This window comes from Galeopterus variegatus, unplaced genomic scaffold (genome assembly GCF_000696425.1).
Source record: "Galeopterus variegatus unplaced genomic scaffold, G_variegatus-3.0.2 Scaffold1582, whole genome shotgun sequence".
Lineage (NCBI taxonomy): Eukaryota > Metazoa > Chordata > Mammalia > Dermoptera > Cynocephalidae > Galeopterus > Galeopterus variegatus.
The window spans coordinates 76590-96188 of record NW_007727693.1 but is presented as its reverse complement, the minus strand read 5'-3'; the positions used below and the strand labels follow the sequence as shown (position 1 = coordinate 96188).

The following is a 19599-nucleotide window of genomic DNA, read 5'->3' as shown; positions in this document are numbered from 1 at the left end:
TGTATATCACGCCCACTGCTGGACTGTTTCCTTCTTCTGTTGTTGCTCTTGTCTACTGATCTCTAGGTCACTGGACTTCATGTTTTGGAGACTTCTAACTGTGGCACATCATCACTGTCTCCAGTAGAACTCTTGTCCTAATTCATACTTAGTGTTATTTTCACAGTAATCATCCTTCCATGTCCTAGATTCTTTGTTCTTGAACTCCTCTCCTCCAATGGTCTTGTCTTGAACCCTGCTCAGCCACTCACTCCTGTTCCCTTGATCTTGTCTTGACTAGTGACTGAAGTTCTTCCATTATCTTGATTTCTAGCCACCCAGTGTACCACCACCACATACCTCCTTTCTAGCTCACTTCCTCAACTTACACAATTCAAAAAATTCTGTCAACTTGAAGACCATTTCACTGGCCCTAACTCCTTTCATGTTTTTATATCCCTTTTGGCCAATTTGGATTTCATGATCCATATTTATTATAACTCCTTTGCATACTCTTTTCAACTCCTTTGGCCCATCTCTTCCTTTATTTTATTATTTACTTGGCAGAAAAAACCCAACTCTGGTTATTCTCTGCCAACTCTGCACCTGTAATAGGCCTGTTGAATGTTGCTGGAGAAAAGCTCAACCAGACTCACTGGTCTCATTACCCTTGAGTGGGTCTTCAGGATCTTCTGGATACTCTACAAATATCGTTAGTCTATTTACTCTTCCATCACCAATAGGATTATTTCACTCCTTACCCTCACTCCTCAAACTTTTTCCTATATCATATAAACATATGAAGACTACAGAGAGTTAAAGTACTTGTAAAGAGCAGAAGTAATGTAATATAACACTGAGATCAATTTTTTTTTTCTTTAAAATAGCACATTAACAGTTCCCATTTATTAACTGGCCAGCCAACATGTAGAATTGGCTACAAGATTCAGTTTTAGTGAATTAAAACAATAAGCTAAATCTCTCTCAAACACCACCAAGTGCTATGTGAATTTAAAAATGAAATCCCATAAGAGTTTTAAATCAAAGCTGAACGGTAATTGTGTTTTATGGCCTTTTTCAAAAAACGGTTTGTCAGAATGTCCAGTCTTTAATGGAGTTACACGGAAGAATGACACTATGAAAAATAGTGAAATTCTAAAGAATCTTCTGTAATTCTGGCTCCAAAATGTCATCAGCATCTTACCAGACTGTGAAAAATAATCTTGGTTTTACTGATGGTACACATATGACATTTATCCTGCCTGCAACATAATCTCAGCTAGTTCCAAATAGGAAAAGAGCAACGTAGTGACAAATGTAGTAATTAACATCTGGGTTTAGCAAGCAGGGAACAAGAAACATATGTTCACTATTAGGATTTATCCATTTGGATTTATTTTGACATTTGATTTCTGCTTTAAAAAAATAACATTGCTTAAACCTTAAGTGATGTCATTTCTTATTTGAAAAGACTTTCAGAAATGAGCAACAACACTGAGCAGAGCTAAAAAGCACAATGAATACGGCTTTAAAAAGCTTAAAAACAACAGCTGTTTGCATTTCTTAGCTAAACTCAAATGGCGGTGCACATTCGTTTAGGTACTGCAATCATTTGCTATAACTTTTATTACAAGGCTATATTACTCTATAAAGATCTTATTTAGTTCACAGCACAATTCCACCAAAAACACAGCAAAATTTAAAGAAGCAAATGGAATTCTTGTTAGCACCGCTATCATTTGCTTGAATATAACAACAAACATTGGGAGAAAAAAAGAAGTTTATATCAGTTTTGGGGAAGAGAGTGAAGCTAAACAAACAAAATCCAGGTAGATACAGGATAAGGATGTCTAAACTGATGTTCTCGACCTCATTAGAAGAGACACGGGGACAGTGTATAATTGTGGTCTTCATTTGTCCCTAATTTCTTTCATCAGCAGTGTGTGTGTGTGTGTGTGTGTGTGTGTGCGTGTGCAAGTGCAAGAGAGATTTTGGAGATTTGCAGGTATCTCTCCATTTGGTGTGTTGTTATATTTTAGACCAAGCCCCCGGAGATTTCTCACCCACCTAATTCAACTGATCCTGAACTTTAAAATAGCCTCTCTATCTCACGTCCTTGACAAAATGAAAGACTGCTTACAATTGAGAGTGCTCCCAGAAAGGCACATTATAATATTTGATTTTAGCAAGTTAAAGTTGTCCAATTTCATATTTAACCTGCATCTTCTACTTCCTTTTCTCCCTTTTTCCCACTCACTACCATATATTTATGTTTATGTCTATATTTATCACCATATAAACTCATTGAAAGTAAAGTATGTATTCCATTATTTTAATTTCTGTAGTTTCTTCTCTACAACCAAATTAAAGCTCTTAATCTGGAGTGTTAAACATAGTAAGTGCTCAGTAAAAATTTAAGTCTTTGCAAAGTTATGTACATACTTTGGTATAAAATATTTTTAAATAGTTATAAATAAATATACCATAGAACTAAAAACATAATGTGAGTTTTAGTGTATAGGCATAATAGGATTATTTTTGCTTTTCCTACAAGCAATTATGAAAGAAGAACAGTATTTTTAGAAGAATTTTTCTAAGATCAGAGATGAAGATTATCTTATCACGGGTGTATTCAGCACAAATATTATACATTCATTTCAAACTCTTGTTTTATTAGGAAGAAGAAAGAAAACTTGTGAATGTTTAAAAACATCCTCTAAGCTGTTTATATGACTTAAAATAATAAATGTATTTGTGATACATCCCTGACTTTATAGGTTTTAATGTTTATATAGATAACTCTTTTAATATGTATGAGGAAAGAAAGCTGTATTAATAATACAACATTTAAAAAAAATCACAAAATAACATAATTTACTTTGTAATTATTAACATGGTTTTTAGGCCAATAATGTTTTATTTGACATTAAAATTATTTTTTTATTTCATGATGACTAACTCACTTAAAGATAATTAACATTGACTACATTGTATATCACAGAGCACCTGAGTGATAAGTCAGGTCACACTGCTTAGTAATGCTGATCAGTATCTGATGACGTCATTGCTGTTCTATCACAATATAACTCATATAATGAGTATTGTCTCAAGGCCAGTATAATTCCTTTGGAATAAGAGAAAGAAAAACCAATGTGTGAAATCTTTACTGGTGCATATCAGTGCGGGTAGAATATAGACAAAGTCTGTGAGCTCCTTTTGGGAGCATCCACATCTGATTCTGCTTCTACTTTCTAGGGTGGAGCTTCCCAAACCTGCCTGTGCATCTGAATCATTCAGGTTATTCAACAACACAGATTCATATATATAACCCTCAACCTATAGAACCAGCACCCCTGGCCTCTGCACATACTTTGTAAAACCTCCCCAGCTTATTCTGAAACAATTGATCACTAGGTACTGCGTAGGCAATCAATAAACATTTGTTGAGTGACCGAGACAGTAGTTTAGAAAGTGTCAGGTAATATGCCAGTGCTGTGCAGCACCCACATTTACTTTTTGTTTATTTGGGGCCTATTAATATAGCATTATTTTGGGAGCATCCACATCTGATTCTGCTTCTACTTTCTAGGCTGGAGCTTCCCAAACCTGCCTGTGCATCTGAATCACTCAGGTTATTCAACAACACAGATTCATATATATAACCCTCAACCTATAGAACCAGCACCCCTAATTTGCAGCTGTGAATGTGATGAAAACTGCCAATTGTATGTTTGGTGGTTTTGTTCACATGTCCCTATGCAGTGAGTATGACGGGAAACAATATTCATTAAGTCTTTCTGTGCTAAACTGCACCTTTGCAAATCTTCCTGGCCTGCATTTGCCTGGCTCCTTTGCCTTCTGCTCTGATGACAACCCTCTGCTAACACTTCTGTGTTAACCCATCCCGTGAGCTTTCACAGCAGAGACAGTCAGGAGTGTCCTATCGAAAGCCTGCCGCTGAATGAAGACAGATCCTAATATTCACCTTCTTCACAGCAGGCCCAGAAATGAGAAGCCTTTTTACTTTGCACTTACTTGCCTTGGCCTACATAGGCCAAAGCCTGATATTTTCAATGGTTCCTGGATATGCAGTAATTCATCCTGAAAGGCATTATCTCCAAACAGCTCTGCTATAATCAGTAAGACAGCCCTCAGCATGCAAAGGTGACAGTCCCATCCACCATGCCCTCAGCACTGTCCATGGCCCTTGACTACAGTGTGAGAATAGACAAGGCCTTCAGAGAATGTCAGTCAGTAAGGGGTATTAAGATGTTGACATTCTATATTCTCTTTGAACATGCAAAAGTCACTAGGAACCCAATGAAATGGGTTAATTTGCCTTGATACTATAGGGCAGAAGCCTTCATAACTCATTTGCCATTATCCATTGATTGCAAAAGAGACCAAATATATTCAAAAAATGTTGTACAATTGATATTGAGAATGCAAGTACAATTTTTGCTTTCCTATTGTCTAGCTTTCTTATTGTCTAACATTGTTTTCAACAATTATTTTACATCTCTGTTTCCTCTTACTGCTGACATTATTATATCCTCAGTTTCCCTATTACACTAGTTTATTTCTATGGTGAGCATATATTGTTCCTTTCTTTCTCTTTGCTCATAACAGACACATTGCGAATGTGATTTGCAAGATCTGCGTGATCTTTCTGGAGGGTGCAATCACGACTCAGTGCACTATTAATGCTCATCCTTTCTGACCATGGCCAGGCAGTATTCCCAGGCTTGGCACCATGCAGCCAGTGAAGCCTGTCCCAGAGCTGGCAACTAGCAGGATTCCCAATATCAGTCTCTACTAAGCCAGAGGTCTCTGTCATGAGGTTTGCATGGGATTATACATTGAAATGAGAGAAAATATTAAAACTGCTATTAATATTTATTTTGTAAATATTATCCAAAATTGTTTCTAATTTTTGAATTTTCTACAAGTTTAAAAATGTTTATTACTTATTTGTGTAGTAGTTTATGTATAAAACATATAAATGAATTATATATTTTGAAAGCATGAGCTAATTTCTTTTTTAAAAAAACGTCATAAGGTGTAAGAATGAACAAGTTTAGAGAACACTGCTAAACAATTCTCAGATGTAATATTTTATTCTCTTAGGTTTTGAATAGCAACATAAATCCTATAGCCTAACATATGCTAATGATTCTGTTACCATTCATTTGTTCATTCAAAAATATTTAGTAAACATCAATAACCATTAGTAATTGTGCTAGAAATGGGATAAAAATAAAAAACAATATAGCCATTGAGTTCTTTTAAGTTTTCAAGCAAGAGAAAAGCATGTAACCATAGTGTTTTTTTTGTTTGTTTGTTTTGTTTTTTGTCTTTTTCTGTGTCCGGCAACGGATCGCAACCCTCAGTGTTGCCCCCGTACCGGACCGGGGACCGGCAATGGGATCGCAACCCTCGGCGTTGCTCCCGCGCCTCGCTCAGCCAGTGAGCGGGAACCGGTCTGTGTAACCATAGTGTTTTATTTTTGTAGTTCCCTTTGTCCTGCATGACTTTTCCCCAATTTCTATTTACTAACTGCTACTCGCCCCTTAATATCAACTTGAATGCCATACCCTCTAGGATGCCTTCTCTAACTCACTTGGAATTGAGTTAAGTGTACATCCTTAACTGCTCAGCCACTTGTCCTTTGATACAAAACAGCATCTCCAGCTGAGAGTCTGCCACTTTTGAAATAATATTGCAGCACAATGTTCTTGAGTCCATATTTGCTAAGAATCAGTAACATAGGAGGATACTTGAGTCCCTGCTATATTGGAGGTTAAATGGCTATGTCCAAACTGAAAAAAAAAAAGGAAAGATGTTTTATAGTCTGAGGCGATAGTTCTCAAGCAATAACGTGCATTGAAATCTTCTGCAGGGCCTGCTGAAACAGATTGCTGGGCCTCATCTCCAGAGTTTCTGATTTAGTACATCTAGGATGAGATGGAGAATTTACATTCCTGTAATTTCTAAGGTGCTGTCCCTAGTACAGTACAGGAATTGTGGTTTAAAAACCACTTGTCTTAGTAACTGATTAAAGGGATTTAAAAGTTTCACCTCTTGGGCCGGCCCTGTGGTTCACTCGGGAGAGTGCGGTGCTGGGAGCGCCGAGGCCACAGGTTCGGATCCTATATAGGGATGGCTGGTGCACTCACTGGCTGAGCGTGGTGTGGACCACACCGTGCCGAGGGTTGCAATCCCCTTACCAGTCAAAAAAAAAAATTTTTTTTTCACCTCTTGCTTTTGACTACACGGAATCCAGTGCAGTCATTATTGACAATCCAGGTTTTCTCTAATAATCCTTGGGACCCTATGACTGAATTGTGGAATTTTCTTCTTTAAGTGGGTCACACTCTTTTTTAAGAGGCACAGCAATAAACCAGAATACCAAATCATTGAGCTTACTTTACAGTTAGTGGGCCTTTTGAATATATGCATTAATATATTGTATTTTTACATTTCAGTAAGGTTTCCTTGATATATATTGGTTTAATCTACTATACAGCATATAATTAAAGAAATTCAAATCATGACTAGAGAAGTAATTTCATCTGCAGTATTTTTCCAGATCCGAGTAGAGAGGAAAGGTGGTTGAATTGACAGCTGAGAAAAATAGAGTTCTTTGACTCTTTAGTAAGTTCTAGTTATGGAGTCCGTTGTTATCCTACTGTAACAGCGCCTGTAATTTACATTAAAATGTCTGTATATATAGCATGATATGTTTCTTAAGTCAAAGTATAACTCAAGTGCTGCTGGCATTTAATCAAGACCGCAGAGTCCAGGAATGGCCTGTTAATGTCCTAATCAAAGATGCACAACTGGGGGCAGCTGGATGGGGGAGGAGGAAAAAGGAGATTCTCAGTGTTCAAATCAGGAAGCCCATACAAGAGGTAGTCAGTACTCAGACTTCTGTTATTCACTCACAACTCAATCTGTAATGGGCATTTTATTAATTAGCACACTGAATGTCAGAGATGAGTTTTTATTTATAAAACAGGTGGCTTGATGACTGGTATGATAAATATTGGAAATGGGCTCTCTCACGGTTGACATTAAAGTTATTCAAGATGTATGAATTAGCTAAAAATATTCTATGAATGTTCTCTACTCTTGCAACAAAAGGCAAAAAATGCAAGAGGCTGTGTACTCTTTACCCTTAGGGATAATGTCCTAGATAAGTCAGTGAAGGATTCTGTGTCTATTCAAGAATTCTAGAGGATTTCACTAGCTTGGTGCCTGCTTCTGAAATTTGGCATTTATCTCACAGGAACCTTTCATGCAAGACAGTGATAGGAGTACCAAATAGTAAAGAATATTAGAGCTCCTTTAAGCATTCAGAAGGTGTTGTATCAGCTCTGTGCATGTATGGTGTGTGTGTGTGTGTGTGTGTGTGTGTGTGTGTGTGTGTGATCTTAAGAGCCCTTTTTTGACCCACATGAAAGAGGGGACAAAATTGGGGTCAGTTATTTCTCTGCAATCTTCCAGGCTAATCTCAGAACCACTGATAGTACCAAACAGCCCAAGAAATCCTAGTGCTTTTTGGGATGGGAAGTGATCACAGATTCAGATCCTACAACACAGTAACCCTTGAGAGAAGGGGTGTATTAGAGCACAGAACAGGGATGAGAGGCAAAACGGCAGATACCTCTGAAAGCTGGGGGTAGCGTAGATGATAACTGCATTTCGAGACACCCATTTTTGGTGACAGTAAATCAGGTCAGTTAGCCTAAATACCTGCTGAAATTAATTGGAACAGCTAACCATTTGTTTTTTAAGTTTTGCTTGCAAATATCAGAGCCCTCAAGATAGTGAATAATTACCAGGCTAGGATCTGGGAGAAATACAAAGATTTGGGAATGTGAGCCTACGATTTGGCATTGCTCCTTTGTTGTGGTGTTTACGTGTACAGGTTGGAGCAGTTGAGAGGCTGAGAGTTTAAGCTGCATTTTTGACAACCTTGCAGAGATAGGAAGAAAGGGAAAGAAATTCAGAGCTGCCAAGTAAACTTTTGGTGAATTTGCCTCTCTTTGGGTTTAGATCCCAAATGGCTATATCTGAGGAATAAGGATGAACCAGAGATAGGCCCTCACAAGAACTACTTCAGTTTTAAATAATCTAAATTGCTGCAACTGAATTTCAGCAAACCTACATTGTTAATGTCCTAGATTTTGTAATTATTTTCTCTACTGAGATAACACTAACCTAGGCCTCAAATTATTTGTACAAAGGATATTGCAGTATAATATCTGGCCACAGTAAACAGGAAAATAACCAGACTCACAACTAAACAAGACTGCATGATCGAAATCAGCAGAAACATTAAATATTAGAATTATACATGCAGCATGTCCCAATATTGTAGTTTTAAGTAAGATTAAAAAAATAATTATGCTTATTATTTGCAGATAAATAACAGAAAAGACAGACTTTTGGCAAAAACTGGAAGCAAAAAAATTCTAAAACTGAAAAGTATAATATTTGAAATTAAAAACTCACAGAATGGGTTTAATAACATATTAAACACAGATAAAGAGAGAATAACACAGAAGATAGGTCAAATGAAACTACTCAGAATGAGGCACAAAGAGACAAAAAGATAAAAAATACAGGAGTAAGAGTATGAAACATAAAGAATATAGTTGAAGAGGATTAACATATGTTATTACACTCCCAGAAAAAGAGAAGAGAGGAAAAGTTATAAGCAATATTTGAAGTGATAAATGACTGAGAACTTTCCAAAACTGATCAAAGAAATCATACTACAAATTCAAGAAGCATGATAAACAGAAACAATGTTACATCTGAGCACCTTAGAGTAAAATGTCAAAAACCAAAAGCAAATGAAAAATATTAAAAGAAAATAAAGAAAAAAGGAAAAAATAATTTCAAAGAAGCATCAATTAGAACAGATGACTTCTAAACAGAATTAATGGAAGCTAGAAGACAATAATAGCTTTAAAATTTTTAAATAAAATTGTTGCTACCTAAATACAATAGTCAGCAGAAATATCCCTCGAGAATGAAAGACTAAGCATATGTGAATTGCATAAAATGACAATAACGACTTCTTAAGTTTATAGATATAGATGTAGATGTATATTATCAAGGTAGCATGAAAACACATGTGGGTTAAATAAAGTGTTCTATGAATCTTGTATTATTGGAGAATTGATAAAAATACTAATATACATTGGACAAATAAATTGAGGATGCATGCTTTAATCTCTGTGATAATTCCTAACAGTAGAAGAGTGTATAACTTCTAAGACTATGCAGGACAAAATAGAATAATAAATAATAAATTTTAAAAAAGAAAGAAAGGAGAGAAAGACCAAATACAAAAGATGGGTTAAAAATAAAGCATTTAGGAGATGACAGACTTGAGTATACACACACATACACATACATACATCAATGACCGTAGCAAATATAAAGAATTAAGCAACCCAATTTAAAAATAAATATTGTGTTACTATAGAACAAAACCCAACTGTATGTTGCTTATAAGAACCAAATACAAAAGATGGGTTAAAAATAAAGCATTTAGGAGATGACAGACTTGAGTATACACACACATGCACATACATACATCAATGACCGTAGCAAATATAAAGAATTAAGCAATCCAATTTAAAAATAAATATTGTGTTACTATAGAACAAAACCCAACTGTATGTTGCTTATAAGAGTGACAATTAAAATAGAAAAATACAGAATGATGAAGTAAAACAATGGAAATAGTTGTTTTCATGCAAACACCAGCCAAAATAAAGTGAGTTTGGCTATATTAGTATTATGTAAGAAAGATTTTTTAGGCAAAAGGGATTGTTAGAGGTAAAAGAGACATATAAATTTTAATGAAAATTTTAATATACCAGGAAAATATAATGATTCTTTATATGAATGATCTTAATAACTTAGCCACAAAAATATATAAAGCAAAAATTAAAAGAAAGATAAAGAGAAGGTAGCCAAATCCACAAATATAGTGGAAGATTTCTGAATACCTCTATTGGTGTAAATAAGCAAAAATCACTGAGACAAGTTTCACTAATACACATATACAGAGCACTGTATCTAACAACTTCAGACTGCATTCTTTAAAAGCACACGTGGCATATTTATCTAAATTAATCATATTTAGGGCCATAACATGTGTCTCAAAAATTAGAAAGGAATGAATTTATTCAAAATATGTTCTCTGACACCAGTGCAATTAGGCTAGACATAAAGTAACAAAAAGAAACGACACATATTTGAAAAATTCAAAATATACTTTTTCATAATCCATCACCACAGGAGAAATCACAGTGGAAAACGTATAAATCTTTTGAAAGAATGATAAAGAAAATACAATGTTGTGTATCAAATCTGCATATACAAGATTGTATATAAAAACTTGTGGGGTGCAGTTAAATTTTATTAGGAGAAGGGATTTAGAATTTTAAATGTATAAGTGAGTCAGGTTAAAAATAAACAAGTAAGTAAGCATCTGTAGTGAATTTCTATAATTTTATGTTGTGTTGGCGTCCATTTGGAATATAAGTTGGACTTTCCAACTTTGGAATATACCAGAAGCAGTGCTTAGTCACCCTTGACACAGTTTCCAGTTCTTTGTCTTCTAGTTCCTTGATGTGGTCAATCCTGATATCTCTCATACAAGCACCTCCTGGAGACTACCTCCCAATGGGGCAGCTGGATACAACACACTTGACTTGTCACACTGATCCACACACCCCACATGGACTATGCAGATTTGCAGCAGTGACCACATCTCAGTCACAGTGTGACTCCCTGGAACCTGCACCTACTTGCCCTAAACCTACAAATTAGAACTCCCTGCGAGAAACCTGCTTGATAACACTCTGGACCCCAGTGAAGGTCTTGGTCCACAGGCCTTTCTCTCTCTTGCTCCCTGCGTGCTGGCTGAATATGTGTGTCCTAGATGGTTCTCTGCCTTCCCATTGGTCCTGCGAGGCATGCTGCCCTCTTCTCTCTGGGATGTGCAAGTAATATATGGCTTCTGTTATGTCATGTCTTTCATTGAGTTGCTTGCTCTGTGCCTCACCTGACCAATGCACTTGAGCCTACCTACTTCCCTGGTCAGAACTTAACCAGAGAGTGGCTATCCTGTTAGAAATAAACTGGACCCAGGTCAGACAAGAGCCACGAGAGCACCTGCCAGTATAAACAAGTTTCTTGTGAGAGGGACATCTGGTAATGGGTTGGACACTTAGGCGTTAGGCTGTCTGCCAGAATAAAGATGTATTCCATGAAAGGCACACTATAAACACTGAGGGCCATCTTCCCTGAAGCCTCATCAGGCCAGTCTTGTGGCAGAGACCTCATGAGCAAATTAGAGGAAAATACACCACCATTTAAAGAAGTTATAAATAGAAGAGCAAATTATAACCAAAGGAAGGAGGAGGAAAATAACAAAAAGAAAAAATGTATTAAAGAGAATAAGAGAAGTCAATAAAACCCACATTTCACTCTTTGCAAAGATTAGTAAAATTCATTATTCTCTGACAATACTGATCAAATCAAATACTGAAAATTACTGATGAAAAAAGTGAGAAATCACAAATGACATGTCAAGAATGGAAAAGAGGACATCATTTCAGATCCTACAGATGTTAAAGATCATGGGAGGATACTGTGAATAATGATGCCAATAAATTAGTACAAATTCCTAGAAAACAATAAACTAAATAGGCTCAAGAAGAAATAGAAAATGTGAATTGTCCCGTAACTTAAAAAAAAAAAAAATCAAACCTCCAGATTTAGATGGCTTCACAAATTATTTGAAGAAATAAAATTAATTTTCTACAAATTCTTTCAGAAAATAGAAAAAAGCAAAAATTCTTTCTGAATAATACTATGAGGCCAGCATATTCTTGATTCTGAAAACTGGCAAGCAAGAACATTGTAAGAAAGAAAAACTGTAGGTCAATCTCTCTCATGAACAGAGGTTAAAACAAATACTAAAGAAAATATTATATCAAATTCAGCAATAAACAAAAAGGGTAATACATTGCAAACACGAGGAGTTTATTCTAGTAATGCAAGTTTAAAATTAGAAATTAGGTTTAAAACTAGAATACTCATTAATGTAATTCACCACATTAACTGAATTAGGGAGAAAAGTCATTGATCATTGATCATCTCAGTAGATTCAGACATTCATGGCATTGAGGTAGAGTATGTTCTTTTGACTGTATAGGAAAATATCGATACATTCTAGTATATTAAAATTATGAGTTTCTGTGCATCATAGAGAAAAATCTACAAATGAATTGTAATGTATTTATATTATAGGAAACTATACAACAATGAAAATCACTGCATTGTCAGCTTAAAACCAGTCATGTTGTTATTATCTCTTAGTTCTGGTGTTGGACAGATCTCAGCTAGGGTGTTCTGCTTGAGGTCTCTATGAGGCTGTAGTCACTTGGCAATTGAGGCTGGAACCCTAGCTGGGGACTGGAACAGTTGACATTGTCCTTCTATTTGATCTCTGTGTTGTTTCTCTACCTGACAGACTCAGGGTAGCTTAACTTGACAGATGACAACCGAAGGCTCCCACAGTAAGTATCCCAAGATAAACTGTTAGAAGGTACATGACCTTTTCTAAACTAACTTTGAAGCCATGAAGTGTCACCATATTCTATTTGATAAAAAAAGACAAAAGCCCTCTTGGGTTCTAGAGGAGGGGATGTAACCTTCTTTTAATGAGAGGTAGCAAAGAATTTTCAGACATGTTTTGAAACTACTGCCTGGTTACATGGATGTTCTCTTTATAATTAAGCCTTGAACTGTCCAATTTTCTTCTGTGGATTTTCTGGATGCGTGTTTGTATTTTACAATTTAAAAGTCTAAAAAATAAAAAGAACTTTGAGTAAAGCAGATTACCCTCCATAACATGGGTGAACCTCATCTAATCAGTTGAAGGCCCTGAGTAGAACAAAGACTGACCTTCTTTGAGCAAGAAGGAATTCTGCCAGCAGAATGCCTTTGGACTCAGATTGCAGATCTTCTTTGGGTCTCCGCCTGCTGGTCTACCCTGCAGATTTTGGACTCACCTCCACACGAGTCAGTTCTTAAAGAGATCTATTTCTGTCTTTCTCTCTCTCTCTCTCTCTTTAATACAAACATGCACACACAGACATACCTTGTTAGTTCTGTTTCTCTGGAGAACCTTGACTAAATACAACTCACTATGTTTTAACTTTAGTTCATTAGCAACTTGACTTGGTTTCCAAACTCACAAGACTGCTGAGATCCAACAGAATTGTGTCCTTGCACTTTTTCTTATATCTCTATGATAATGCAGAATAGTGGTTTCCCCCAAAAGTTCATGTTCTAATCCCTGGAATCTGTGAATATGTTACCTCACATGGCAATTTAATTTTATTTGCAGCTAAAATAAAATTAAGAATTTTGAGAGGCTGAGATAATCCTGGTGGCCCTAATGTAATCATAAGGGTTCTCCTAAGAGGGAGGCAGGAGGGTCAGAGTTAGATCCAGAGAAGGAGATGTGATGACAGAAGCAGAGGTCAGAGTATGCCATTGTGTTGCTGGAAGGGAGCCACTAGCTAAGGGAATGTAGGCAGCCTCTGGAAGTTGAAGTTTCCAGAAAGAACCAGCCCCCCGCCCAACCTTGATTTTAGTCCTGGGAGATCCATTTTTAGACTTCTGAGTTTCAGAACTGAAAGAAGATAGATTTGTGTTGTTTTAAGCCACCAAGTTTGCAATAATTTGTTACAGCAGCAGCAGGAATCTAATACAATTCCTTGTTTTTTCTCACTCATGAACTTTCTTATACCGTTTGATTCTATTTGAAACCCTTTTCCATGACAACTCTATTAAGTCCTACCCAGCATTAAAGGCCCAGCTCAGCTGCACTCTTCTCCCTGGAACCTTATCACGGTCAAAAGTAATTCTTACTCCTCTAAAACTCTAGCGCACTTTCTAGCACTGATAATTCATTTATTACATATTACTTCATTTAAGTTATTTGAGGCCAAGTTCCTACACCTTTTTCTCTGCTCCACAGTTCCCGATTCATAGATTTTATACCTATTAGGCATGCATATTCCTCTAATGTATAATCTAAAGAATGTTACCACAAAATATTTTAAAATACTTCCAGTAATAATACATGAAATAGTTGATATTGTATGTAAAACTATATAAATAAATTCACATACGTTTGCAATGTCATATGATCCATTTAATATCTGTTCCATGTAATGATTTAGATCTCTGAATCTTTTGTGATCTGAATTTGTAAAAGGTAAGTGCCACCAGTGAGGAAACCTGTTTTAAAAGAAAAAAGTGTATACTCATTAGTTTGAAAATCGGTCTCTGCATTTTAGCATTATTCACAAAGTTACAGCTGCATCAGATAGAAGGGCCAATGAAAGTGAGGAAACCTGTTTTAAAAGAAAAAAGTGTATACTCATTAGTTTGAAAATCAGTCTCTGCATTTTAGCATTATTCACAAAGTTACAGCTGCATCAGATAGAAGGGCCAATGAAAACATTTGAAAAAGCCATAGTATACATGACTAACACGACTGTGATCACTTGTGCCATTTTAACTGTCATTAATAGTAATACTAATTTAATTTAACATATTAAATTAATTTATATGTCCCTTCTTACTGTATTTATGGCAGACTATATATTTTGTCTTTTAAATACATATGGGGGCGTAAATACTTTCTGTAGTTAATGATTCATAATTCTTCAAAAAGTTCAGATTGTGTTGTTTTTTCTGGGTGTTCTAGAGATATTGTTACACTAAATAAATTAAACATTTTACCAAGTGACATATGCTTCCATCTGGTCTTACTTTTTTGGAACAAAGTAACATTTCCCCAACAGTCTGATTTGCAGAATTTCTCTGCACTATCTGGTGATTCATCTTGATGAGTTGGACTTGATTAAGACCAGTTATTGAGCAATGACCTGTTAATAGGCAGCATTTGGCAACACATTTTGCTGTTTAAATCCATCTTTTTAGGAGTTACCTAGAAGCTTCCTCTCACTGCAGTTTCACTGCTGCCTCATCCATGCTTTTGTTTCTTTGGCAGAGGCCAAGACTGTGACCATTCTTTCAGGGGAAACAGACATGAGGGATAGTGAAGGACAGATAGCAAGCACACAGAAATATGGGACCATTTTCTGCCACCCCACTCACTGCTTCCTGTTAGAAATGTCAGAAAAGTCTAAAATTATATGTTTGTGTATTTAAATAATTAGCACTTCATTTTTAAATAAAATATAAGCTCTAAGGCTTAAAGTATTTAAATTTTTTAATCCGGATTTAGTTGTCATAAAAATTAGTACCAATGCACAATCAAAAATATAACATAGGGTCTATAGATATATATATGAGGGAGGGATCTTCAAAAAGTTCATGGAAGGATTTGTATTATCTTTTAATTCTATTTTTCCATGAACATTTTGAAGTACCCTTATGTGTATATATATATATATATGAGTATACATATGCACACACACACATATATATACACACATACATATGTACACTTTTAATTCTATTTTTCCATGAACATTTTGAAGTACCCTTATGTGTATATATATATGAGTATACATATGCACACACACACATATATATACACACATACATATGTACATAAAGTGAATTTTTTGGAAATGAATTTTATAGATAGATTGATTAGGCTGGCTGTTAAATATTAATTCATATGCCTGTGCATAAATTTTCCTTATTGATAGAATAAAACAGAGTTCAACATCAATTCTATTCCTTTGCTGATGTTTTTAGATACATGTACAAAAAAAACCCCCTCATGTATAAGTAAGCCCATGAGAATTGAGGAATTTTGCTACAATAATGTCATTCCATTGTTTGAAATCTTTTCAAGTTCTATGCCAGTATAACACAGCAATCAGTTATTGAAAATTATTTTTCATGAGCTTTTATCTGACAGTACCATTGTGTCCCCCCTCAGTTTTCTTCAGAACAGAGAATACAAAACTCCTGACCTGCAGATGGATTTGATACCTGGTTATTAGAATGATTCATTTTTAAAATACCAACACCAATGCTTTGATTTGTACTTTCGTCCTCAGAAGGTTTTACACCTTGGGGCCGTGATCAAAATCAGATTCTGGATGGTCGGGCCAAGAGCCATGGTGACAGTAGAAGGGGGAAAATAAGTCCCTCCTCAAGCAGGTTGATTTTAAAGAAGACCGTTCATTTTAAGAAATATTTCCATGCCTGTGTACTCTTGGAAGGTACCCAGAAGTACAAATCGTCCAATTTGAAGACCACTGTTAAATGCTATGACTAATTAGAATTTTATTCTTCCTAAGTCTGACTTTCTGAATGTACTTTCCAGATTGGATTTACACAACTCTCATAGGACTTCTCTCAGTAAATTTAGGAGTCAGAGGAAATCTTGCTCCCATCCTTCATTTATATGCATCACAGTAAGCCTTGGCCCCCTGGGGAGTGGCAGCATACAGATACCCCTCAGGGCACATAAAACTAAATGTTTCTCCCCTCCACAGATGGCTTAAATAGTTTGAAAATCAATTAGGTATCACTGCCAGACATACTGTGAGCAAAGTAGAATCCCAACTAAAGCTGAAAATTGAGAAGAGGCATATGAAGAGAGACTATTAGCACTTTTAAAATTTTGCAAGTTACACTGATATGTGTTGGAGAGGTAAATTGTAGAACAGAGAAATTTTCAAACTCGAAAAGGACAGCCATTTAACAAAAATTGACTTATAATTTTAAATGAATGAATAATAAGGTACAATGTCAGCCACTGATGTTGAATTCAATATTTGCAGCCAAACTTTGAATTTTTTGCCCACATTTCTTTTTTCTCAGTGATTATATCGAATTTTTTTTTTTTTTTTGTAATTCTTAAACCTGATGTTACTTCTAAAAGTTTCCAGAATGACTACTTCCCTGTCAGTCCTTGGAACATGCTCTCACTCTAATTTCTTGACTTCCTGATGCTTAAAGCATCTGTATTTTAAAATCTCTGTGACATCTGCAAGTATAGTTTGTTTGTTCATAAATGTGAACTACTCAGTTTTCAATACTGCACAATATCTCTTCATCCATTACCAATTTTACCTATGTTTATGCCTTGGAAGGTGACTAAATACAGAAAGCCAAGTAAACATCTACACGTACAGAACTATGTCAGGTAAAGTATGGGCATTTATATCATTAAAGGATCACTTACTTAACAAAAATCCCATTGGAGGCAAAATAACATTTGATTTACCTAAGTGCCAATGTCATAATTTCTGGGAAGTTCACCTTTTAAAGTGAAGATACAACTTTTATACTCTGAAATCTATGATCTAAGTTTGACTGGTTCTAAGTTATGAAATTTAGGTTTATTTGAAAGGCAGTTATTTTCATGATATTTGTAGTTTGCTTGTATTTAATATTTTTTCCATTATAGCATGAATGGAAATGAAGATTTTCAAGGTTGCTTCAAAATGAGCATAACAACAAATGAAATTTAGATAATTCAAGGCTAATAGTAATTAAAAAGCTAATGACAATAACTGAGTTATTAATATACTAATTGATATACTAAGTTTTCTGGTACAGAAACTTAAAAAATATAACAGCTTTTATTGAGGTTATTTGTTGAAAGAGTAGATATTTCCAATTTACTTCTGCATTTTCAATTTCAATTTTATTTTTATAGGAAAAAACTAAGAAGACTAAACTTAAAAACAGACAAGCAGAACAATTTTCCCAGTAATTGATAAAAAATGAAATACATTCTGAATTTTTCTGTCTACAAAATCAACGGCTGGAAGTAAAAAGAAAATTGCAAACCCTGTTCTGTTTTATGAGACCAAAGATTCTTTACTCTGAGAGCAATACCAAATCTCTGCTGGGATAGATTCAATGGCATTAAAGTCATAATACTGAGTTGCTCACAAATAGAAAATCCCATAACCATAACTTTTCCTTTTGTTCAAGGACAAATACTGAGGCAAAACAATGTGAAAGGACAGTGCCTTACTCTGGGAGAGTCAATGATGCAAACTGCTTCTGGAGTTGACTATGAAGTTTTGAAAACTGGTCAAACGATTTTTCTGTCAGACTTATTGCTTTGTTACTCTGTGTCACCTGGATGACATACAGCTGCAGAAAATGAATAGACAAAAATCAAGAGACAGCAATATCAACCTGCAATATGTTCTAAAATCTGATTTCAAGCAAACAAAGCAAGTACCTTTCTGCAAAACATCACAAAAGCTAAGGGATGCAATTTGTACAGGCACAGTTACAAATAAACACAATATATAAAGGTATCACAATCTTATGTGCTGGGAACAGACTGCTTAATTTCTGCTGTTCTTTTCCTGTGGACACTTTAATTAGCTCTTGATTTATATTCAACCACAGGGCAGGAATTGTTCTCTTTGATGGTTCTCTACTAACAGCTCAGGCTGTTATGATTTTTTTCCTTAGAACATCCTCTTAACAGTACTTCTCAAATGGTAACTGATTTTTCCTTTCCATAGTAAAAAACCCCCCAAAAAACCAAAAAGCCAAAAAACCAAAAAGCCAAAAAACCAAAAAACCAAAAAAACAAACCACACTCTGAGTGTATAGCATCCATCTCTGCTGAACATAGATGCAAATATTCTCTACAAAATATCAGCAAACAAAATACAGCAATACATCACTTGTGAAGGAAAGTCTGAGTTAAAGTCAAATGATATTGAAGTCAAAATGACAGGCTTTGGACTTACATTACTGGATTTCTTGCTGAACCCTAAAATTGTTGCTCTTTGAATACAGGATTCCTTGGAAGAAGTCTGTGAAGTAGATTGGGCAGGACTGATGGCTGACATTTGTGCAAGTGTGTGGATCAAGTTATTCAATTTAACTGGAAAGCACTCCAGACTTTCTTTTATTTTCCTAGGGAAATGAAAAAGAAAGGATAGTGAGTAATATTCCCCTGCATGGATTCATTTCATTTATGATTTGTTTCCTTGTGTTTGTTAGATGTGGGGGGGTGGGAAACCAAGAACTGTGTATGTTTGTTTGGAGCCCAACTTCAAATGCACATCTGGAGCTGTTAGCAAATATGTAAGAAACTTTTATGATGAAATATAAAACTATCATTGCAATATGGTATTTTGACATTTTTAGGTTTTATTTTGTTGTCTATTTTTAGGGATTACGTTTTGTAAAAAAATAATTCTAGTTTATAATTATTTAAATATTTACATAATTCCAGAAGTTATATCTACAAGATAATGTATCTTCAAAGAAAGCTTAGCAGCCATTACCATACTCTCTACCACATTCTTTCCCTACCCCATGTTTAAACGTTTAAAAAAATTATGGCTCAACTTTCATTATTTAACTTTTTGCTTTTATTTTAATATTTTGAGTATATTTGTGTTCTTCCAACTATCTTAGAATAAAGGTGGCATACTATACTATATTTAATATACAAGTATTTTATATAAAATGTTTTTCATGCTGTAATTTTTTTTTTGGTTGTTTTGTTTTTATTTTTGTGTCTCTGCTTTTCAGGAGTTTTTTTTTTTT

The 19599-nt window shown here is 35.1% G+C and overlaps 1 protein-coding gene across 1 annotated transcript in view; it reads right to left on the bottom strand.

The window, feature by feature from the left end:
• Nucleotides 1–19599, bottom strand: part of PIK3C2G (phosphatidylinositol-4-phosphate 3-kinase, catalytic subunit type 2 gamma) — a gene marked incomplete at its 5' end in the record, with an annotated part of 147567 nt that overhangs the window by 56713 nt on the left and 71255 nt on the right. Inside the window, 3 exons of the mRNA XM_008577815.1 lie at nt 14211–14319; nt 18056–18177; nt 18792–18960. Of these exons, the coding sequence (XP_008576037.1) occupies nt 14211–14319; nt 18056–18177; nt 18792–18960 (400 nt within the window). The remainder of the gene's footprint in view (nt 1–14210; nt 14320–18055; nt 18178–18791; nt 18961–19599) is intronic.